General features: G+C 38.8%; 1 protein-coding gene and 1 long non-coding RNA gene across 2 annotated transcripts in view; one reads left to right on the top strand and one right to left on the bottom strand.

Moving 5' to 3' along the window:
* The window catches only part of LOC310909717, a 35222-nt gene extending 12965 nt beyond the window's left edge, over positions 1-22257 (top strand). The window contains exons 4-5 of the long non-coding RNA XR_014590162.1: positions 20253-20299; positions 21988-22257. This is a non-coding gene — a long non-coding RNA (uncharacterized lncRNA). The remainder of the gene's footprint in view (positions 1-20252; positions 20300-21987) is intronic.
* AADAT (aminoadipate aminotransferase) lies at positions 7198-21579 on the bottom strand. Its single transcript, XM_083861823.1, has 13 exons — positions 21491-21579; positions 19687-19855; positions 18553-18685; positions 17789-17863; positions 16281-16490; positions 15668-15733; positions 14453-14535; positions 13089-13185; positions 12203-12264; positions 9988-10052; positions 9402-9508; positions 8676-8777; positions 7198-7522 (listed from the first exon to the last, which is right to left on the bottom strand). The coding sequence occupies exons 1-13, from the start codon at positions 21555-21557 to the stop codon at positions 7481-7483; spliced, it is 1278 nt and encodes a 425-aa protein (XP_083717949.1). The 5' UTR covers positions 21558-21579; the 3' UTR covers positions 7198-7480.
* Positions 22258-24181: the final 1924 nt, after the last annotated feature.

Below are 24181 nucleotides of genomic sequence, written 5' to 3'. Positions count from 1 at the left end.
TATGGAGGGATCTACAAATGACAGGCACTGTGATTCAGTGACAACTCTGATGCTCTGTCAGAGTAAGGCAAATGCCACTTCAAAGTCAGTCTGCTGAAGCATGTGAGAACCACTGTGGCAGGTTAGAAGGCATGCAGTACCCAGCTGCCTTATTTCACACAGGAACACCTAAATGCATGCCACAGTTTCTGCATTCAGAAGTGCAGCACAGGAAGCTGGGGCAGTGTGGGAGCCTGGCTCAGCAGGTTGTCCCCCCAGGCCTGTCCCCTTGCTGGGGAGAGATGGGGCATTTGCCTTGAGTGCAGCTAGAGTGACCCAGAGCAATGAAGCCTCCTGATCCAGATGCACCTCTCTTTCACCACTGTCCTCAGAGTGACTGGAGAGATAATCCTCCTAGCATGGAAGTGATACAGGGGCTACTAGTTTAGATTCTTAAAGACAGGATGTATACTCTTATCTTCTGTCTCTCCTTCCCCTCCCCCAAATACTAGGAAATTCAGAAAATAATTTTTACGTCTTTGAATCAGAAATGATGAAATGGATAATATTCCTCTTTGCATCCATGAAAAAGAAAATCTCAAACGAATTTGCATTCTTTGTCACACTCTACTATGTAATTTGATGATGTAAATACCTGGAAATGTCACTAGCATCATTGTATAACAAAGTCCTTTACAAAGGATGTAAGCTACTGTTATCGCCATGGGGATACAGAGTCTAAAGGGACTCATTTGAAGTTACTCAAAAAGGAGCAGGAAATCCAGGTAAAACCCTTTTAGAATCCTCTGCCCTTGTGGTGACACCGTCAGGATTTTTTTCTCTTTGGTACATAACCAATATGTTGTTCCAATGCAGCTGTTTGGTGCATCTGTATTCAACTGCAGTTACAAGGGGGAAATGAGATATTGTATATAGACCCTGCATGATAATGTAGCCACTGCCTTGAGCTGAGCACAAGACTAGAAAAACAATGTGACCTTAAGAAAAGCTTAGCAGTAAACTGACTCAGTGTCTATGCATGAATTGTGGATTGCTCTATAGCTTGGCCCCAGATTTCAATTCTCACTGTTACTCACTTCCTACACAATAATATGTCTTAGCTGAACAGTCCTTGCTAAATCAGAGACAAGCTAACATAAACATCTGTATTTTCGTATTAGTTAAGACCAATTTTCTTTTGTCCAGTGTGTCTGTCACTGGCCAAAGCAAGAGCATAAAAAATGGGGAACTATTTAGTGATCCCTTGATATTCTTTTCCATTCAGGCAATCATTAGATTAGGAAATCCTGGTATGGACCACACAGATCATTGTGTTCAAAAGTCTTTTATGGTTCTGTTCCAAATCATTGTGTTTAATCCCTTTTTCAAATCCATTTATATATTTGGCCTGCACAAAATCCTGTGTAATGTTAAGGTGCAGGAGCAAGGCTTTGTTGTGAGTTTCAGTTTTTGGCAGGGGCAAAAGATTTGTGTAGCTCATTTATCACAGCAATTGTATTTTCTGTGGTCTGTAAAGCTGCTACTGGAAGCAAGCTGTGACAGCTATTGAATGCCTAGTTTGGAGGAAAAGATGTTAGGAAAGCTATTAGAAGAATTCTGTTATAGCCTGGGGAACAAACAGACTAAGCCAAAATTTTTATGAGATTCTTCAAAGTGCCCATAGTTACATAGTGATATATGGTTGTTTTAGCCTGGTGTTTATCATCCTTAATATACAGTTTGATACAAATTTTAGAGAAGTAAAATATTTTTTCCCTTGACAAAGAAGGCCATTTCACAATGTAAAAGTGTGGTTAGAACTGTGAATGAGTATTAGAACCATTTCTAACAGAGATCAACAATTCAACAATTCAAGATCAACAACATCTCAATTTGTGTCTGGCTCTGGGGAAGATTTCTACTTGTCTTTTGTCACTAGACTTTTCTTTCCTACTCTCCTTTCCTCCTCTGCTTATTAGCTCCAGTGTTATCCTTCTTACTTCTGTTGTCCTAAGAATCACTGATATTTTATTTTTATTTTTATTTTTATTTTTATTTTTATTTTTATTTTTATTTTTATTTTCAGAACTAATCTGAAAGGGAGGTCAGTGCACACTATCAATCAGTTTGTAAATCAAACCCTTATTAGACCACAGATGTAATGTGTAGGTGTATGTGTAGCCACAGCATTGCAATATTTCATTCAGGAAACTTACAAGAATGTTGCAAAGATTTCCTCTTGCCGTTACAGTTTTGAATCATGAAACTTCTTATATGGGATTTATCAAAACCATGTAATGGTCTTAAGAATTTTAGTTCTGTTTTAAAAATTAACTTGGTCATTCAGGAATCTAATATAAAAAAAAAATATCAGTAGGCCTTTACCTCCCTAAATACTTTACCCACTTTGAAAGCCAGTTTTACTTTTAGAAACAGTGAGTATGAACGTTTTATGCTGTCCCACCTTCATGGCTTTGGTACTACAGATAAGGAACTCCAAATTAGTTTCCTGAATGGCACTTTTACAAAGTAGCCCAAGACCTGAATTGCCAGAATTCAAAACAAGGCGAATCCAATGGCTTTTTAAAATATAATGCTCCTGACATCAGATGTCTATGCTGTTTATGATAATATAATAATCATAAAAGGCTAAAATGTGATTTCCTTATTTTAGACACCAGACAGCAAACAGTGATTTGCCAATATAGAGACTATTTCCACTATCCACTGTTTTCTCTACTTTACAAAACCTTCCTGTCTTAAAGGGAAATATCTTCACCCTGATTAGAGTGGATTTTGAGGAGATTTTGGAAAATCTTTTGAAAACTCATTAATTAGGAGTCCAGCTCCAGACTTTTGAAATATATCCTTTTTATCTTTTACTTTTGACTTTAGGGAAATAGCTGAATTAAAACGAGTGACATAACAGGAGAGAATATCATGTAATGAAGGGCTTTTTAATCCAACATTATTCTGGTTGGTCTTCCATCATTTCAAGTCTTAAAACCAAGATAGGATATCCTTCTCAGAGGTAATGAGAATGCATGGCCTTTCTTATAAAGCTGATTTCCTTTGGCTTTGAAACTCATGAGTCCCTGGGATTTTTGTTCACAGTAAACACCACTTGCCAGCATGACTGATATCCACGGAGTTTGAACCATCTGTGCATGTTGCTTTCTCAAAGTCCTCTCTTCACATCTATTATGTGGGAACTAATCTGACATCTATGGCTTATCACAGACTTGCTAGGGTAATAAGCAAGAATAGCTAAATAAAAAGAAGTAAAAAGATAAAAATGAGAAACATTATCCCAATTAGGAGGCAGAAAGAAGTAACACATTTATTCATTTGGCATAACTGCTGTTATTTGAAGATATAGGCAATATTATATTCCAGACAGTTACCCTTCTGAGTTACATCTCCCTAAAGTTCGAGCCGGTCTCATAAAGTGATGCTTTAACTGAGAAAGTGTTTGGGTCAGACTTTGCCACCAGCCAGAGAGAAGTTAATGGGATTATGTATCATGCAACCTACAACAAATGCAGAGTATAAGGTAATAGCATATCTGTAAGGGATAAAAAATGATATGGTGACAATTGTAAGAAAATAATTGGCTTTACTGAAAATTTATGTCACCTGGGCCTCCTGTGGATTAGAAACAGCCTTAAAAAGAACTGAACAAAGAAATCCAGAAAAAAAAAAAATGCAGATTTGCATATGTGGGTTATTGCAGTATCTGTAAAAATCAAGGCTGTTCTCTATTAGTTTGGGTTTGGGATAAAGCATCTTCTTTCGTCGGCATTACTGAAAAACTTCAGCTGTTTGCTTTCATGTTAGTGGGTTGCCTAAAATGTTTACAATTTACCTGGCTAGGCTTGTACAAAGACAGTAACTCTTGCTAGTCTTCCTCACAGATGCAGAAACTAGCTTATTTTCTTATTAAGTAACACCTTCCAAGTTCTTGGAACCGTGTTGAAAATAAGATTTCATGTAATCCACCAAGAAATCCGAAGCGGTCTTTCCATCCCTTTGCTTTATTAGTAGTTTTTTTGTGGAGAGGTGGACAATCAGAGAGTGTATTAAAGTATACATTCCATAAAAGGTAATAAAATAGTTTAATATTGTCAGAAGAACTTTATCTACCTCTGTTAATGCTTGATTTATTGAATGAAACTGCAAGAAAGCATCTTAAGTTCATTATTAGCCAAATGTAGAAAAAGGTCAAAGTTCTGTGTACATCAAAGAACAGAAAGAATTTCATGTTAATTTTTTCCAGACCAAATTACAGCATATCCACTTGTTATGTCAATCCAGATCTGATATAATTTGAAAATAAAAAGAAAATATAATTCTGAAGGTATTCTCCACATTCTGTACAGCTATAGGGAACCTTCTAGCTGTAGCCAGATTTGTGAACATGTTTCTGGGATATGAATTCTCACATCAGCAAGAGCCTTATACTTCTCCCCTTGTGACTTTTGTGCTCTGCAGGGTTGCACAATAGTTTCCATAATCATTAGGAAAAAAGTAAGGTACAGCATGGTATTCCTGGGAACAGTATTAGAAGAATGAAAATGCATGTTTCTTCACATTCAGAGTGATTACAGTTCAAACACTGCCACTGCTCTGTTCCCACATAAGACTGTTGAGAGTGGGCTGCTCAAAACCTGTTATCAAACAATGAAGAAAACAAGACAGATCAGGACATGCAAAGTGCAGCTCAATAGAGTTCTTCCACATATTTGCCTCAGTGGATCACAGTCCAGATTCCAAAGGCAGAACTGAAAGAACTGTGAATCTGTAGGTCACAAGATTTAAAAATACAAGTAGAACTGAAATACAAATAGATTTTTTTAAAATGCAAATAGAATTTTTAAGCGTTCAGAGTTTGTCCAGAATTTCTAGGTGGTTTTCATCTGCCAAAAGCATGAAAATGCAGTGGAACCAGAGTGCAGGTACAAGAGAATGGGCAGGTAAATGCTCACTCAGAAGTAAGACCCAGGCTGTGGGGAGCTGCCGGTGCCAGGCAACTCTCCAGCACTGCAGCAACTTCCTCCTCAAGTGTCCCCACCAGGCAGCACTGGGGCTGCTCTCAGCACACCCAGACCTGCCCTGCTCTTCCCATGTCCTCTTTTCCCCAGTGGCAGATTGTGTCACTTGCATCAGATGGCTTCAACACAGCTACGAATGAGAGAGGTTATTTGCTCGTGGATGGATGAAATGCAAAGGGAAAGCCCAAACTGTCATTTCTTCCTATGTGAACATGTTGCCCACCCTTTTCCTTTTGTCTCAAGTGACTTCCTCCATGAACATTTAATAATGGTGAAAGCTCTCTCCCAGGAGACCAGAAAATGTGCATTAAGAAGTTCAGAGGAACAACATGTGCATATAGGATTTCACTGCCATTGTTCAATTTGCATTGTTCAGGATATTAATTTAATTATAGACGCTTCACTACAGTTGGGAATAAAAACCCCTCTCTCTAAATTAAATCAGCTGATAGCAAAGCCAGGTAATATGACACAAATAGAATTGCATTTAGCTTACATTCAACCAAATTAACATTTAAATTTCTGAAAATTAAGGTGGTTTATTCAACACATCACCAATTTAAGGCTTACTTAATAATGGTATTTTGATTATGTTTATCTAATTCAGGTGTGGATGAATGACAATATGACAAAAATATTTGACAATGACAATAGCATTTATCTGAGAACTCAAATCACTCTTAAAAGATGTTTACATTTAATCTTCTATAAAAATATTATTTTAATTAACCAGACACATCAATTTGTTGTATAAAATATTTTTTGCAGTTAAGATAAAAATTGCCTGATAGCAGCATCAGAGCTATCATAATTTCTACACATGCTTATGAAAGTGAGTTGAGATGTGAATACTTTCTGTTGAGTGGCACAGCACAGGAGGCACTGCTGGTTTGGATCCCCAATTAGCACCATCAAACCATGTAAAATGGGACAAGTTTGTCTTCAAAGACAATGTTGGCACCCTGAGAGCAGATTTGGGACTGCAGGCTAAAGACTGGATTAACCTAAAAGCTGCAGTAATGTGGGAATTGAGAAGAGGATTGATCTTAGATGTGCTGTTCAAGATGGCATGGATGTGTGACTAAATTGAAAGGCTTGGGACAGACACGAAAATTGATGCTGGGCTGGAGGCACTGGAATGATCCTGCGAATGGGAAGGATGCTGGGAAAGGCATACATCTGTGCTAGGTTTGTGTTGTGACACATGCTATTTATAACTAGGAGGAAAAGAGGGAATGAAAATTATAGTAAGTATTAAAATCATACCTGTTGTGAAACTTCCAGTGAAGCAAGCTTGTGCCTAGCTGTTATTTGCTTGGGTTGCCTGGGCTGCTGAATGGCTAACTAGATCCTTGAACAATGTTTTACTTTGAAATTCTGAACAGTTGCACATAAAGAAACAGCCATCTGATATAGGTGGAAAACCACAGTGCTTTCATCCAAATAGTAAATAAAACTGAAGTCACTAATCCAAGTGAGAAGCCTCAAATCAGTTCAGCTAAAACTTTCTGAAGGTTTTGTACCTGTTGCTGAGTATCAAATGTCATTTTGTCATTTGGGATGACAATAACCAAGGGATAAGAGACTGAAACATTTCTTTATATTTTCATTTTGTTTGCATCTGGTACTTATTCCACCATGCCCCCTGTTCAGTTACACTCTCCATTCAAAATCACATCTGATAGAATAACCAAGAGTGGTTCCCTTAGCATATCCACATGCCTTGGCAAACCAGAGATTTTCTAACACAGGCCCAGAGTAATTATTCACAGACTGAAGTAAAAACCAGCAATCAGAATACCTTTTACAAAGAGAATGAACTGCAATGCCCTTGTAAATTGCAAGGGACCTCAGTTTTTTTGTAATCATAACCTCATTTTGCTGGACCAGATTCAATTTTTTAAACACACTTACATCAGTTTTATCTGACAAAACATTAGTAAAAGTAAATACTGATCCTCAAATCATTAAAACCAGATGCCATACAGTAGGACAAGAATGTAAGTGACACATGAGACAATTCCAACATAAGATTTTGGAGGAATGTATCAGTTGAGATTAATAGTGAGAAGTAACAGTGGCTTAGACCACCTCAAGTGCAGCTTTCTAAGTAAATGATTTTTGTTTCCCAACTCAAATGGAAAATGAAAGTCAGAACAAAAATCAATTCAAATCTAACAAAACTATGGATTTTACAGGAAATAGAACATTTTGGTTTTGAGTATTTTTAATGTTTCTGAATTGAATAAATTTTGTAATGCAATGTCCTGTTAAAAAACATTAGGCAAATTGTTTTTCACTTTCATTTTCTGTCCTTTTTTTAGCTGAGAAGATCTAAGGAAACATCTACTGTATTGTGCTTGCTTATAAAGTGTTCTGATAAAATCCAAATGTTGCTAAATATTTTCTGGAGATGATTTTTATTACTGCAAGAGCTCTATTTAGCTTTTTCACAAGGATTCTTTTATAAGTTCAGCCAGTCTCTGGAAGGCCTGCAATGACAAACATGGTTTACATTTATATTTCAGCATTACATGAATAGGGAACACATCAAACCTGTAAAGCTACTAAAACTGCCCTAACCATATAGAATCAATATTTTATAATGCAAAGTTTTGCTGATATTCTCTCTTTTCCTTTTATAAAATCATGTATGGGCTTTGCACATGCACAAAGCTTCCAATTCTCTGATAGAAAATAAAAGGCAGAGATTTCTGAAACAGAAAAATGCATATATTGATGTTCAAAGGTTATTTGGAGATCAGATGTAACTTCTAACAAATTAGTGATCTCTGGAAGAGTATCTCTTTTAATTTAATATTACAGCCCGGAGACTCCAAAAGTGAAAAAAAGAAAGAAGAGTTGAGTGAGGATTTTTATATGTAAAAATACAGCTTGACTGTCAATAGTATGGTTATGGACTACTTTACCAAAGAAAAAGGAAAAGTTAGAAGAAATGCAGAAGAACTAAAAAGGCAATAGAAGCATTTATCTATTACAAACCTTCACAATTGCATGAAAGTACAAATACAAATACTGAATTCTTTCAAGCACCTAAATCAAACCAGTATTAAATCTGCACAAATAAATGTCTCTTATCTTTTCTCCCACTGATTTTATAGATAGGGCCCAATAACATCAAAAATGCTCCCAAAACAAGATTAGTTCCCAAGTAATAAAATAAAGCATGTATATAAATTGTATGAAAGAAAAACAATATTTTTTCTTACAAAAAATTCCCAAAACAACACAGATAATTCAGTCTCAGAATTTCAGGAATGCAAAGTCTGAAAGATACATGATGCCTGCTAATGCTTAGCAAACAACAGGTCTTACTATTTACTCTGCTTTCAGTAAAGCTTTTATAAATAATGTCTGGGAGATTTAAGTGTGAGACACTGTATGTATGAGATACACAGAAAAATTCTAAGTGGTGTTAAAACTTTGGTATCTTGCAGGCCATTTGGATGAGTATCTTGCTTAATTAAGGAACAGCTAATAGTGCTGCAGAAGTCCTGCTTAATCACCTACAGACTAAAACCTCTAACAGTCAAGAAAAAAATATAAGGAGACAGATGTAAAAATAAAAGAGCATTACTGTGTGAGAAACTGTCTTGATAAAAATGTGAAAAAAAAAAATCTCACCAGATCCATCTGGGCAGAAGAAGGCAGAGAGAAGGAGGCTCTGACATAAGAACTAGGCTGTGAACTATCAATATTGAATGCTCCTCCAGGAACCAGTAATACCTACAAAAAATTGATTAACCACACAGTTATTACCACTTTTACATTTTTAAAACACTATGTTAAATTAAATTTGAGAAAGCTCAATGCTTACACACTTGTATCAGAACATGGTGCAGTATATCCTTTTTTCAAAATGAGGAGACAAAAATATGCAACCTGTAACCAGGTTTTTCATAATAAAACCAAAGGGTCTTAGGTTTTGGTTACCAGTTCTCATTTATATCATCACAATGCTTAGAAGCACCTGGGGTGTAGCTTACTCAGTACACACTGCTGGGTCTTATAAATGGGAGAAATAAAAACAAACTTAATTTCTCTCATTAAAAAATTTGCTCAACAGCCATCATACATATAGTTATATATATTAGTTATATATATATGTCATATACCATATGTTATCTTGGTTTCAATTTAAGTAAATTGATAAAATATCAACATCTGAATAGAGTAATGAAAATATTCTGTTTATCAATAACTATGCCATAGTGCCTGACTTGGAGACTTATTGATGATGCACAGCAAGTTTCCCTGCTTGTTTATGTGCACACATGTGGATAGATACTGATATTTTATCTCTTCCTTTTTTAATTTTAAGATCATAAATCATTAAATCACATGTCATACTTCTTTCTTCAAGGCCTTTTCCATTATCAGCTGCTGTGTATCTGAAATACCCTTAATTTTGATCCATAAGAACATGCCAGCAGCAGGAGGGTACCATTCTGCCAAGTCTAGAGAAAGAGAGAGAGAAAATGGAATCAAAGAGGAAACTTATGCCCTTCTTTCAATGGATACATCATAGATTCAGTGATGTATTGGATTTGCTGATACAAACATTATTATCACTACTGCTATAATGATTTTTTGTATCTTCTTTTAAATTAAGATCATTATTTCAGAGATTTTTAAAGACAGATTTTAAACATCAAAAGTATAAGAACCTAATGAACTGAAATACAGGCTTTTTGTAAAATTGCTTCAAATAGTAATGTGGTGAGCTTTTTGTCATCACCATCTATCTCCCTGTCCTACCAGAAAGCATAAAAACACAGCAATAGAGAATTTGTCCTAAGCTTAATATTTAATGGAATTGATTTGCTTACAGTGCTTATCTGTCACTTCAGTCAAGAGATGAACTTAAGTGATTTTTCTTGAGCACAAAGATGATAAATAGCAAAAATATAAGTGATTATCTGTGTTGCACTCTGACCTTTTAACCACTTGTCAGCAGCAGTGAGCATTGCATCCCGCTGGATCCTGTAGAAGTCCACCACTCTGAAAGCAAATAATCAATTGAAAGTTATGAACTTGTATCATTTCAGAGTTCATTTGTTTCTGAAGGCAGAAAAAAAGCTTTTCTACTTGAACAACTCAAGTGCACATTTAATAGAAATATAAGCTTATCCTAGGTGAGCACAACACAGTATACTGTGTGTATAAAATTTTGTTTTTGTATCCAAGAAGTCTTTACTGCTTCACTGCATCTCCAACAAAGTACTGATCAACCAGACAGAGGAAGTCCCTGTGTGGCTGCTTCTTCAGCTTTACACTTATCATAGAAACCTTTTCTATATTACATCCATTCTGTCTACTACAGCAGTAGATACAAGTCCTGTTAACAGTGTTTACCACACGAAGCACACACACTGAAGAAAATTAGGGACATAAACATATGCAAAAGCACAGACTTAATATTTGTGCATTTGGGTTGAATTTGTGTAACAGGTACACATGGAAATGACATTTGACAAGGTAAAAAACAAATCATATGATAAACCTGTCATAACTATTTCACAGCTTCCCCTTTTCTAAACTTTTGAACTTATCTCCTTCATACTTTAAGTAACAGTTTCAAATAATTCAATCTCCTACTGGGAAAAATGATCCTAACCCAGGTTTCACCACGGATCATGTGCAGTGGATTTTGTTGACATAAAATGACACAGCTGTGCAGTGGAAGACACAAGAGAAATGCCTGATACTGAGTTCATAATTCAAATGCAAATGTGTTCCCATGTCTTGAGAAAACATCCTTAGTAATTTGCATAATTTACATAATTTTACATTTGTATTTTTTAAAATACTTTCTGAACCATTAGCTTTGATTTCTGGATGTATTTTATTACATCTGATATAAAAACACCAATACATCCAGACACTTAAACAGCTTTGGGGCTCAGCCATATCTATTATTACATTCTATATGAAAGACTAAATCTCCTTTGTGCAATTTTTACCAGAATTACAAATTCTGCTACAAAGTTTTTACCTGTTACCACTTTAATTACATATTGAAATCATAATAATTAGTAAGATGAAACTTCCCCAAAAATGTAGCTGCTCCAAAAAACAGACAATCTTCAACTCCAAAGCCTGATCTATCACCTCACCCCTTGTACAAATGAAATCAGCTGGAAGAGATTGCAGTCAGCTGTGGGACTGCAGTCAGCTGATGCATTTGGGATTTATTTTTTGGGAACTACTGAAAGTTGAGCTAAAGTACACTCCAAGTTTCCCTGTGAGACTTTTCTTTATGTTCCTAAATCTTAAAACAAAGCAAAGCTAAGGCTGGTGTGTCTGGTTTGGTGTTTTTTTTCAAATATTGCTGCTTACAGCATGAACATCAGGGGGATGCAAGTGGCTGTTATAGCGAGATATAAGAATTTTTTGCATGTTTTGCTCATGTTGCTGTTACAGGCCTTTGCAGAGTGTAGCACACTCCTACTGAAGTGAAAAACTTGGGGCTCTAATGGTATCCACGTAGAGCATATAAAATGAGACACTGAGAGTCAAGAGAAATTATGGTTCTCCTGCATAATAAATGAAAGCTAAATGTGTGTCAGTCAGTATGCAAGAAATGCCATGTCACTTACATGGTAGCCCAGTGCTCTCTCTCTAAGTGAGAGGCAATGTTTAGTGTGTGTAAATGAACCTCACTGTTTTTCTACCAGTATCCACAATCAGGGGATCAAAGATGGCAAGAGTGTAAATTCCTGCTAACTAAGTGAGGCAAGAACTCCCTTTATACAGGCTATGCTGACTCCTTCTCAATGGATTCTGTGCTCAGTGATCTCAGCTTTTGCTCTAGACCCTAACACTTTAGCAGGGATCAAAAGTTTATTCACTGGCTTGAAGCTTCCAGAATCCTCTCGAGTTTCCTTCAGGTGGGAGCTGCATGATGGACTGGTGGATTGTCTGCCTGGAGTGGTAGATGACATACCCTGACTTGCCTGTCTGCAACTTCACTCTGTGTCTCCTCAGGGCTCTTGTGTGAACCCAACAGTCACAGTCTTGGTGACCTGCCTTGCCTAGTTGGTCTTATACTGGTGCACCTCCTCTGACTTGTTTACTACAAAGAATATTTGATGTAGGTGACAAGTAGCAGAATGACAGATGATGGGATTCAGCATATGACATAACCATACCTGTCTACATGCTCCAAGAAACCCTTTTGTCCCCATTGTTGAAGCAGCTGTGATATCATAATCTAAGGAAATAAAACACATCATCAATACCGTGTTTTAAACAGGACTGCTCCACAATCATCAAAAGATCCATAGCCAGATGCATTATTCAACATTCCCTAGACATGAAATCGCATGAGGTGTCTCTTGGAGACCTTTATAAACAGAGGTGCCAAGGCCAATACACCCTGTGTTACTGGTATCTCTAAGGATCTTGGCAGTATTTGGAAATTGGGCTGGGGGGAGGGAAAAATGGATGAAGAGCTAAATGTGATAACTGAGGAGAAAGAGGAAGGCAATGTATATTGCTTTATCTTCCTGTCCACATTGGCCTCTCTGCTTTAGTCGTGCCTCTGTGATGAATTACTGGAGATGGAAGACCAAAGCTGTATTTAGATGTGTCTCTTTATTACTAACCATGAAGGGGATGTAGTTGTCAGCTTGCTTTGAAATGTCTTTGTGGGTTGCTAGTAATGTTTTAATTGGAAAGTAGAATAAAAAAAATAATATATGAAGGTTTCTTCCATGCTGTGCTTTACATTGAGGTTTTTCAAATGAACCTGCCAGGAAGAGATAAAGTATTTCAAATCTTGATTCTTGAAATCTGAGGGTTAGGGGATATCAGCTGTACTATCCATGCACTGAGAAAACCCTCTAGCTCTGGTTCTGAGTTATATGGAGAGAGACCACTCTCTTCCTTTGGCAGAATTGACAATGAATGTGCATAAACAAAGATGCAAAAGTGCAGAGCAACTGTGAAAGTACAAAGCTGTTTGCTTCTGGTTTCTTATAACTTGGAATATGTTGTATTCTCTAAATACAATTCATTTGGTGGCTTGGTACTTGCCTGTGTGAAAGTGCTGGTGTGCATTGTTGACACCTGAATGTGTAGAACAATTCTGTCGATGAGAGGCTTGGGACCCGTCAGAAAACCTATTCTTAAACTGGAAACCAACCAAACAAAAAGTTATTACAGAAATGCAACATGCTAATACTTTGAGTTATATGTGAGAAAACATGCAGCCATTTTATTGATAGTGTAAGGATCTCATGCATTCAAACTTATCTATAGCTTCATAGTGCTGTCAGGTTATACAATTTTTAGAAGCTGAGTGTCAAAAAAAATAAAAACATTTAAGGGGTTTTAATGCTTATAAGTAGCTTCTTAGTTATGAGGCTTCAGAACAAAATCTGTATTTGGGAGATGTCCTCTACAACCAAAAATATTACATGAATCAAAGGGAAGTAAAGATAGGTTTTCCCATAATGGAAAGAAACTCAAGAATGCTCAGGCTTTATGACAAACAGATAAATGGCAAATGGCTTTACTCTTTCACTCCTTTTCAGTACTGCAGAAGAAATGGAATTTAGATTGATAAACTAGATGGTTACTTTTGCTTCAAATTCTTATTACCCATCTTTACAGATTGGCTGATTTTTTTTTATTTGAAGAAAAATGGAACCAGTAAACTCATTTGTGTCTTTGGAAAAGATAGTACCATGTCATGCCATTTTGTGGTGTCACTTTTGAAAATGCAATCACACTTAGCATTACGTTGTCTCCTCACTTTCTCTAGGACGAGTTATAATCCACCGGCTGCCAATGCAGAATTCACAATAATTTTTTATAACTATTAGATTAACAGACAAAAGCAAACTAAAAATCAAATACATTGACTTGTGTGAAATGGAAAACAGGCAAATTAGTTTTTTTCTGGCAGGTGGAAACAACCTGAAAGAACTGGAAGGCTAGATATCAGTACAACCCTATGAACAGTTTGTGAAGAATGATTGTTTCTTGTCTATTACAAGTTCAGGGAGCTTGCAGGAATAGTAAGAGAGAGAGAGAGAGAGAGAGAGAGATAAAAAGGGAAATGGAAAAAAGAAGAGAGAAAAGCTCCTAAGAGTTCCAGAAACAGAGCTGGAATCCAGCATCTGTCTTTCTGCCTAGGCAGTGCCTGCAAGAATGGGCTGCTTGGGGGGAAGAGGCTTAACTATCTGCAACAGAAGAGAAACAGAACCTGGAGTAAAATGACTGCCAAGAGATGACATGAAAAGTGAGTAGACTGTGAAAAGCTGTTGATTCCAAAGTTCATTCCAGAAGTGGATAGTTATTAAATGAGAAAACACTATGGCATGTCTCATCACTTCGTATGAAGTCTTGTGTTTTAACTGAATAGGCAATGCTAAGTGGTCTGCAGCTGGCCTTACCCAGAGGAGAGAATTTTAGAGAAAGAGTCGGTCCTGATAACTCGGCCATCCACATCCATTGAAAGGAAAGTTGGAGCCCATGGCTTGGAATAAAAAACAAAAAATAAAATTCAAGGTGCTAGTAAGGATTATAATGGGATTATTTTCTTTACTATGAAGAATTCGTTTCTCAAACATGTATTCCAAGGAAAACATGGCAGTAACTTGCTGACAAGTGATTATTTAGCCTAGCTTTCTGAGATGTGATTACAATATTCTGTGAATATCTTCAAGAAACCAGATTTGTTATTTTTTTGATGATTGCTTAGCCCACTGTTCAGCATATAAATGTTCAGTTTATGTATTGATATGATGCCATAAGAAGGAGAGAGAAATAATGATTTTTCTGCCAAGATTTCTTGTGGAATAAAAAGGTACTGCAATTTCTAAAATGGAGCCTTGTAGCATTTTGCTTTGCTATATTAAAAAATGAAATCAGAAGATATGACCAAATTGTGAAGATCTGAGTCCAGCATACTTTTTCCTTATCAAGAATTCTGTTTTTTACATCTTCTCCCCTACATTTTCTTACAAAGCTTCACAATACTATTCAATGAGTAAATGAAGCAGTTTTACTGCCTCCTTCCATAAAAAGGTACTTCAAAAGAGAAAATGCTGACCTTTATCTTCTACCAATGTTTTATTGCTTTGTAAGACCTGTTTTGATTTCTGAAGTTAGGTATTTTTAAAGACTGAGTAACTGTAGAGTCAAGTATGAAATTTGCAGAAAATTTACATGAAGAAGGGAAGCTGCTATCTGTGGTACTGGGAGAATTCCCAGACCCTCCAAAAGGCAAAGGGATAAAAATGGGGTACAGTAGATGCAGAGTAGGCAGTCTTCTGCTGAATGAAAGAAGAGACAGGGAGAAAGGAACATTAAGGGGCTGCAAATTTCAAGTACTTTGCTCTGCAAAGTCTTTGTGATTTTTTGATTACTGAAAAATTCTATCCTGTATGAGGCTTGAGAAATTTGAACCACTAATTAACAGGATATAAAATACCACAAAGGGGAAAATGACTGAAAGGACCACAGACTGTGAGGCCTACGACTGCCTTGCTAGGACATGAAGAAGAGGCATGCAGGAAGGTCCAGGGCTCAAACCTTACTTCTCTCCTGAAACCTTAACTTCTCTTCAGGAAATAAGGTGTTACTAAAGATTATCAAAGACAAATTACCTTTTCAAATTGAAGAAAGTAGTAAGGATCATCTTCTATTATGAGAAAATCATATTTTCTTGCAAGCTAAATAAATTAGTAAAAAGTAACAAAAGGAATAAAAGTTAAAGACAGTGCAAATTCAGTCAGGTTTTTTTTTTTGTTTGTTTGGTTTTTTTTGTTTTTTTTTTTTTTTTTTAACCAGCATCATATCATGCTTCTATTGATTGGTCATTCATTATATAGAAGCCCCTATGATGAGAAGCCTTCCAGTGCCCAATTTAGATATCAAAAAATAAGAGTAATCATGGTACCTGTAGTACACAGACCCTTGTATGCAACTGAACCTCTTTTCCATGTGGCGTGGCATTCAAACTGGGCAGGCAACATGCAGTAAATCCAGTTAGATGCCCATGCCAAAGGTACCAGCTGCCATTGAAAACCAGTTTATCTAAGGCATAGTGTACCTCTGAAGAGCTGTTGTGAAAGAGATTCTGCTAGAAACAAGTTCTAGGAGGAATGTCTACTGGACCAGTAATGGGGCAAAATACCACACATAGGATACCTTCAACTGAAACAAGACTGATATTTATCTATCTCCACCTACAATGTTCACAAGACCACAGCTCCATACCTGGTAAATGTCCTTTTTGCGCTCTGTGGTCAGCGAGTTGCCAGTTGGGTTGCATCCATTTGGAATAGTGTACAGGAATTTGGGGAGGTGATTGCTACAATTTTTTACATCCTCTGGGCTCCAAGCAGACAGAATTTCTTCTAAAGCTTTTGGAATAATGCCATGTTGGTCACTAGGAATATTAATTATATTACAACCCAAGGGTCTCAGCTGTTGATAGAAGGAACAAAACTGTCATAATTGTGTGATTCAAAGGCCTTCCTTTTTGTCATTGGCATTGTAAAATTTCATCAATGCAAAGTTGGGTTTTTTTGATTTTACAGATATCTCAAGCTCCATGAATCAAATAAAAGTTTGCCTGAATTTGCTGTTAAGGCTTGTCAAACTTATCATATTAGTTTTTATCTGTCCTACTAAGCCAACTCAGAAGAAGTGGGTAACTCCTATGTTCAACTGCTGCTCTTCTCTAGGAAATCAGATTTGTTTTTTCAAGCAGAAAGGGAGTTTGTAAACCTGAACTGTTCTCTCAGGACTTCTTATACTCTCACCACAGACAGTTAAGGTCACAGAACCTTTGTTTCCTACTGACAATTTACACTCTACTTTGGTGGAAATGTCAGAGCTTTAAGCTACTCTTCACTGACAAAGGGCAAAGAATCTGTTCTCAATAGATATATTCAGCAATACAAAGAAGAATGAAATGATGCTACTGCAGTGACATGTTGACAGCAGCATGAAAAAATATAGGTGAAATACCAATGAAAAAGCTTGCTGTCTCTCCTCTGTGGAATTTCAATCTGTACCACGTAGTGCTCTGCATTTTTAAGCAAAATTGCAAGCTGCTGTATTGTCAAAATACATTCCTTAAAAAGTACAGCTGATTAGACTATATATTCAAATTTAGGACAGCAAGCAATAACAATTTATTTTGATGCAATGAGGGACAACTGAATTTGTGGTGTATTTGTTCTAACCCTTCATGCAGCTTTTAGGCATTTTGAGTTGACATTTAATTTTATACTGATTAAACTACTTTTCAGAAGTAAATTTTGCTGCTTTTGTAGAGTTGTCACTAATTCATATCTTCATACTCATATATGGGTGTTTCAGGCCTATCCCAATATTATACTATGTATAGCTATCGTATACGTTGATCATGAAATACTTCAGGTAAACATGCTGACATGTTAACACACCCACTTATTATAAATTTAATTCAACCAAACTAGGTCCTGATGGCTTTCTTTCCAGCCCCATATGTGATCTTAGCCCTTGAATGAACTAGTGTTTGGAAGAGGAACTTCAAATAGCTTTCATAGAACTTTCAGTAGAAAACCTTCTGTGAGTTAATATTTATGAACTTAACTGGTTGGACATGAAAATCTTGAGTCTTAGATACATTTTTATGGCAAATACAGACAATATTTATAAGAGTGCAGATCAGGCACTAAACTGCAGTTTAGTTCAACCATAACATTCACAATGTTTTGTAGCTAAGGAATACTTACAGCTGCTAGTGTCCCAGAGTATGTGGGTGCATCCAAAAGGATGTTGTCTCCAGGATTAATGAGCATTTCAAATACCTGCAAAAGAAAAGATTCTGTTTTAAAGATTGTTTGGGTTTTGTACATGTGCTTCATAGTTTTGACTTCTTAGTGGGATTAAGTATCTTGATTATATTTTGGTAATTCCCTGACCATATAATTATCCTGTCTGTAAGAAAGGCAACAAACAGATTAAAAATTGGCTTTAGAGCCAAATTAAGATAGGCCACCAATTTGACATGGAAAGACAGTGCTCTGAAGCACCCTTTCTACTGTATAAGTTATAGAAAGACTAAACTAAACAGCAGTGAGAGTGGAGTGGAAAGGGTAACTATTTCAGGAAGTAAAAACCCCAAAAACTCAGGAAGTTAAGAAAAAGAAGAAACATATTTAGAATAGAGTTATGGTAAAGCATCTATGCACTTATTATTGCACTACTTGAGTAACATGAAATATTACCTTATAGCATATTTTCTACACAGGCTCTTTGGTTGCCTGAACTTTCATGCAGTCCTGACAGTCTAGAATGCCACTCCAATTTTATTGCATTTCCCTTATCTTGTACATGAACCTAGAGTAATTCATATCTATGGAGAAAGAGTACATGAAACTGTACCCTGCATGTAGTAACAGAAGGCACTTAATGCTGAATATAGCTGAACTGATGATGGAAGAATAAACATCTCTCTGAATGAAATGCTTCTAACATTTGAATCTTTTGGTCTTACTTTACACAGGCCTTCCTGGCTGCCGGTTGTGACACACACTTCCATCTGTCCTTGCTCAGGACTGTACTTGGCTGTGGGGGGATCGTGTAAATTCTGCTGGAAATCTTTTAGCCAAGACAAGAGCTCTGGAATCCTGAAATGTGAATAAGAAGGCATATCTAAGACTTTATATAGGCCAAAGCTAGCCTGTTCCTCTAAATCCCTGCCAAATCTAGCATGCAGTCCTGAGAGTTTGATTTCAACTGTCACACAGATACACTTAAATGCAATTGTTATGACTGCTTTGTCAAATTAGGAAAATGAGATGGGCATCTGTGGTCCATACACCACATTATCATAGTGAAATCTGGGCAGAAATTATTTGCCAAGGGTGGAGGCTGAAAAATACCCACTCCCAGAAATTACCAGTCTGTACTTGAATATGGCAGTGTGACAAAGTTCTTAATGCTGCTTGTAACCTACTGCAGATTACAAGAATTTCTAAAACACACTTTCCAAAAAACGTCTTAGGATCTTGTAGGGTGTTCACAAATGGCTGGGTTCATTTAAATATTAAGAAAAGTCTTAACTGAGGCTCCATGTGTCTCTTTAGGTACCCAAGTATTTTTGCAAACCTGTTCTCACCTGACTCAGTGCCGTCTGCTGAGGAGTTTACATGAGCACTAAAGTAATGTAATGATATGCAATTTTTGTACCAAAAACGACAATTCTATAAATACATCCACTCAAGTACCACAAGTTCTACATACTGACTTTAGTATATGGTGCCAAATGAAAAGAAATACTCAGAAACATAGAAACTATGTGTTGTAATGCAGTATCTTTAAAATAATGTCTGATTTGGCAGTCTGGATTCTCAAATACTAACAGGAAATACTCTGGCTTGAGAACAACTAGGATCAGGGTTTTAAGTGATTAAAGTGATTTTTTTTCTTTTTACATACCTCATTGCAAAATTTTTCACTTGAACTCAAATGTAAATAGTGAGGCAAATTGAAAAAAGACCCATGGGTTTTGGGAAGAACCTATTTTTTGAAAAAAGGGTTTTAAAAACACAGGTGACAATGCACTAATAAAGGATATTATGATCCTTAGCTTCTGGTGTCTTGAAATGCAAGCAACTATGACAGATACCCTGCTGAGGCTGAGTACTGGAGAGCTCTCTTCATCAGATCTTCCCCAATCTCAATTGGATTTCCATGTCCAATGTCAACAGTTGCTTTCTTAAATGGAAAAAGATTAGGATTTGGTGCCCCTCCAGCCAGAGAGATGAGAGATGGAGGAGACTTCTGCATCAACTCAGCTGGAGTAAAAGGAAAACACCTTGGTTACAATTTGATTGTTACAAGGGTGATCATATCCTTTATTCAATATTTAATAATGACCCAGAAAACTTGTTCTGTTTTTCAATTTACTTATTTAATTCAAAAGGATAACTCTTCTTAAACTCACTTTTCTGCTTGGATTAAATAGGTGTCTAGGGGCCCAGGGAGGGAGAGACAGGTAAGGACAGACTAGAACAAAAAATAATTTTAAGTTAAAAAAGCTATTTGTAATTTATTTTGAAGCAATCTGGACAGTTCTATTATTATAAAAACTGTCATGAGTGAGCTTTTGAGCTTCAAGACTTTTAAATCTTAATGATCTTCTATTTAGACTGCCTTGAAATGAATGGCTTTGTTTTCTGTTCTGTTTTTCAGCTGATCTGGCAGGTACACTTGACAGATGATTGTAACTTTTCTATAAAGTAATAGAAATGTTTCTGGCAGCCCAGTTTTAGTGGCAGAGGCACTGTGTAAGTAATTTGTGATGAAGAAAATCTTAATTCTTGCTTTTAAGTCAGTTGTACAATCATTCAGATCCAATCTATGCAGTGCAGACTGGACCTTAATCCAGCGAGAGCACTTGATTGCATTAAATCCAAGCACTCACAATGTGGCATTCATGCTGCCTTGACAGTTCTACATCAGATATGAAGGAGAGGTGACACCAGATCTGCCTTAAAAGTGGCCTGTTATTGAGTTTATTTTCCAGTACTTATTAGCAGACTTGAACACGGCGAGTTAATTCTTATCAGTTATTTCATCAGTTTGTGTTATGCCTTTGACTTTTGGCCTGGTAAAGAGAGATTTACTTTGTCATCAAAACTGCAGGCTCAGTATGTCTTTCTACAGGAACCGTGCTACTTTAATACCTTTGTTATGATGCATATTAACCTATCATTTGAAAAAGAGGCTGCCTAGAGTGAATTAGCTGTACCTGTATGAAGCATTTTAAGCAGAACAGCAAATGCCAGCCCCTTACCAAGAGGGGAAATTGACCCCTGAAGGCTTAACTAGTGATGAATGTCTCATGCTTGGATTCTGTCAGGTCTCTGTAGGTTTCAACTGAGTAAACAAGCGGGCAGTTAAGCTCTTCCATCTGTCACATGGAAGACAATGTAATGTGGTAGCCCAAAGATAGATGGATGTGGAAAAGGAAAGTGTACTAATACTGAGGTGGTGGGGCTGCTGAGGCATTTATGGACATGAACAGGATACAGGAAAACAAGGTGGAAAGAAACATGCTGGGACTGAATTTCAAGTAATTAGCAGTTGCTTGTTCCTGGATACACAGCATAAACTCGGTTGCAAACTGTGCCTAAAGCCAGGGTTCAGATACAGTAGCAGGGACTTTTCAGACACTTGTTAAAGTAATGATACTAATTTATCTGTCTTGGATGGGTTTCTGAAATGGTTCAAGGCTATTCACTTTATTTTGCTTTATACCTGCTTGCCATCTCTGCTTGACAAAAGTCAAGTTATCTGGTCTTGCTTTGTCAGTTTACAGCATGGTTTTCTTTCAAACCCTTTCAAGCCCTAAGCCACGATACCCCAGCACAGCCCAGAACCTAGAATGATACTTTCAGAGAAACTGGGAAGAAGAGACGTGTACTCACTCAGCAGTCTTATTGGAGATGCTTTTCTTGCTGCACTCACACTGGTGATGAACCTAGAGTAATTCATATCTATGGAGAAGGAGTAATTAGATGGACATGAAGCTAGAAAAGGGAATAAGAACTGCAGTGTGCTTTTAGTGTGTGCATCTCCCCCAAGTAATGTTTTGGTCTGGGTAATTTGTGGTATGCCAGTGAGCAGGAAATAAACCCTTTCCCCTCCCTTTACTGTCAGCTCTGGAGTTCTAAAGGCAAACTACAAATCTGAAGATTTGATGGATCTTAAACAACCATCAACTCTTTCTTATTTAATGAGAATCCAGCTTTATTTAGCTGTATTAAGCACTGCATTTGAAGTGCTTTTAGCATTGCAAGCCATCATTATAAGTCACAACACTTTTCAAGTTAGAGGTTTGTTTGTTTGTTTGTTTGTTTAAAGGATAATTAAGAACATCTTTTAAATGTATCTGACGATGTTTTCTTCTCCCTGATGCCCACAGAGATTTAGTAGATAGTGAACTACAGTCCGGCAGGACGTCAGAAGGCTGGATAGGCCACAGGAAGGCACCTCCTTCGGAGGGAAAGCAAGCACAGAAATGAAACGGAAGGGCAAAGAGCAACCACAGCAACACGCATGTGCCGCCAGCTACTAGAAACAAACTGCCGAGCCGGGCCGCTTTGAATAAAACATCCCTTGCTTTCTAAAAACACCTCCCGGCCTTCGCTCTCCCTGCAGCCCGGCACCGGCCGGGGCTGCCCGTACACCAGGAGCCGCGTTTTAAGGGGTAGCCGAGCACGGCCTCCCCGGGGCGACTGCGAGACACCCCTGCTGCCCACCCTCAGCTCCCCCGGGGGGGCACGGAGCCCTGGGGGCCATCCCGAGCTCCGACCGGCGCCGTCCCGCGCTCCGGAGGGCTCGGTGCGGGCCGCGGGCTCCTACCGGCGGGGCGGGCTCCTACCGGCGGGGCGGGCACCTACCGGCGGGGCGGGCACCTACCGGCGGCCGGGCAGGGCGGGCAGCGGGCCCCGCTGTGGGCAGTGCCGGGCTGACCCCGCTGTGGGATGTGCCGGTGGGCCGGGCCCCGCTGTGGCCCCGCTGTGGGCAGTGCCGGGCTGACCCCGCTGTGGGCAGTGCCGGGCTGACCCCGCTGTGGGCAGTGCTGACCCCGCTGTGGCCCCGCTGTGGGCAGTGCCGGGCCCGCTGTGGGCAGTGCCGGGCCCCTCTGTGGGCAGTGCCGGGCTGTGGGATGTGCCGGTGGGCCGGGCCCCGCTGTGGCCCCGCTGTGGGCAGTGCCGGGCTGGCCCCGCTGTGGGCAGTGCTGGCCCCGCTGTGGGCAGTGCTGGCCCCGCTGTGGGCAGTGCTGATCCCGCTGTGGGCAGTGCCGGGCTGGCCCCGCTGTGGGCAGTGCTGATCCCGCTGTGGGCAGTGCCGGGCTGGCCCCGCTGTGGGCAGTGCTGGCCCCGCTGTGGGCAGTGCTGGCCCCGCTGTGGGCGGTGAGCGGACACGGGGCCCGGGCCGGCGCTGCCCACAGCGCTGCGGGAGCTCGGCAGGAGCCCTGCGGCTCCGTGCGAAAGCTCTAAGACCAGCGGTTTTCTCTCTCAGCCGTTCTGTCTGTGCAGGGCCAGCCAAGCCGGGGCTCAGCCCGATGGTGCGGGAACACCGCCGGGGCTGTGCCCAGTGAGGCCAGGGCCCGCCCCAGGCTGGGGCTGGCGGTGGGGAAAACGGAGAGGAATCACAGAATGGTTTGCCTTTGCAAGGACCTCCAAGGTGATCTAGTTCCAACCCTATACCATAGGCAGGGACGCCTTCCCCCAGACCACATTGCTCAGGGGTCCGTGTAGCTTGGCACTGAACACTTTCAGGGATAGGGCATCCACAACTTCTCTTGGAAACCTGTGGCAGTGCTTCATCACCCTCTCAGTTAAGAATTTCCCCTTATTATCCAATCTAAACCTACTCTTTTCCAATTTGAAGCCATTCCCACTTGTAAAGGATCCCTCTCCAGCACTCTTGTATCTCTCCCTGGGGCAGTGGAAGGTGCTCTTAGTCTCCCTGGAGTCTTCAGGGGAACAATCCCAATTCTTTCAGGCTGTTTTCAAAGAAGAGGTGCTCCAGCCTTCATGGCCCTCCTCTGCACTTGCTCCAACAGCTCAATATTGATTTATTAAAAAACTATGGATATTGATCTAATACCAATATCCAACTATGAGGGACAAAGACTCTCTAACAGTGTAAAGTCAGAAAGTGTATGTTTATTACGACGCCAGGATCGCTCCCAAATACACACCACAATTTACAGATGGTCACAGGGGCTTTTATGTACAGGAGTATTGAATACCCAAAACACAAATGCACATTCATAACTCTGGTACATCCCATTCCCCGCTTTGTGTGGTAATTAGCCCAAAAAGACATTAAGCATGTGTGGTTTGTACTTTGAAATGGGTCAGTGGTCTTTTTTATGGGATAGAGTCCCAAAATGATGAAGTAAGATGGGTCTTCCTCTCTTTGACTTTTTAACCTTTAGTGTTAGTGACAGCTTAACCCTGTTTTTTTCCAGGACTGTTTGATTTATGATTGTATTGTATTCATGGGGTCTATTGATTATTCAGGATGCAAAAGCCTAGTTTGACAGCTTCCATGATTTATCAGTTCCTTCAGTCTGGCTTCTGTTAACAAAAGGGAAGTCCTAG

Source organism: Zosterops lateralis, assembly GCF_965231275.1.
Source record: "Zosterops lateralis genome assembly, chromosome: 5".
Lineage (NCBI taxonomy): Eukaryota > Metazoa > Chordata > Aves > Passeriformes > Zosteropidae > Zosterops > Zosterops lateralis.
This window is presented reverse-complemented; position numbering and strand designations above follow the sequence as displayed.

Coding starts and splice junctions, on each gene's coding strand:
- AADAT (XM_083861823.1), bottom strand. CDS start 21,557: ATGAATTACTCTAGGTTCATCACCAGTGTGAGTGCAGCAAGAAAAGCA. Junction 18,686..19,686: donor CAGTACTCAGCCTCAGCAGG/GTATCTGTCATA, acceptor TTCACATTTCAG/GATTCCAGAGCTCTTGTCTT. Junction 9,509..9,987: donor TGCTGACAAGTGGTTAAAAG/GTCAGAGTGCAA, acceptor CTCTTTCTCTAG/ACTTGGCAGAATGGTACCCT.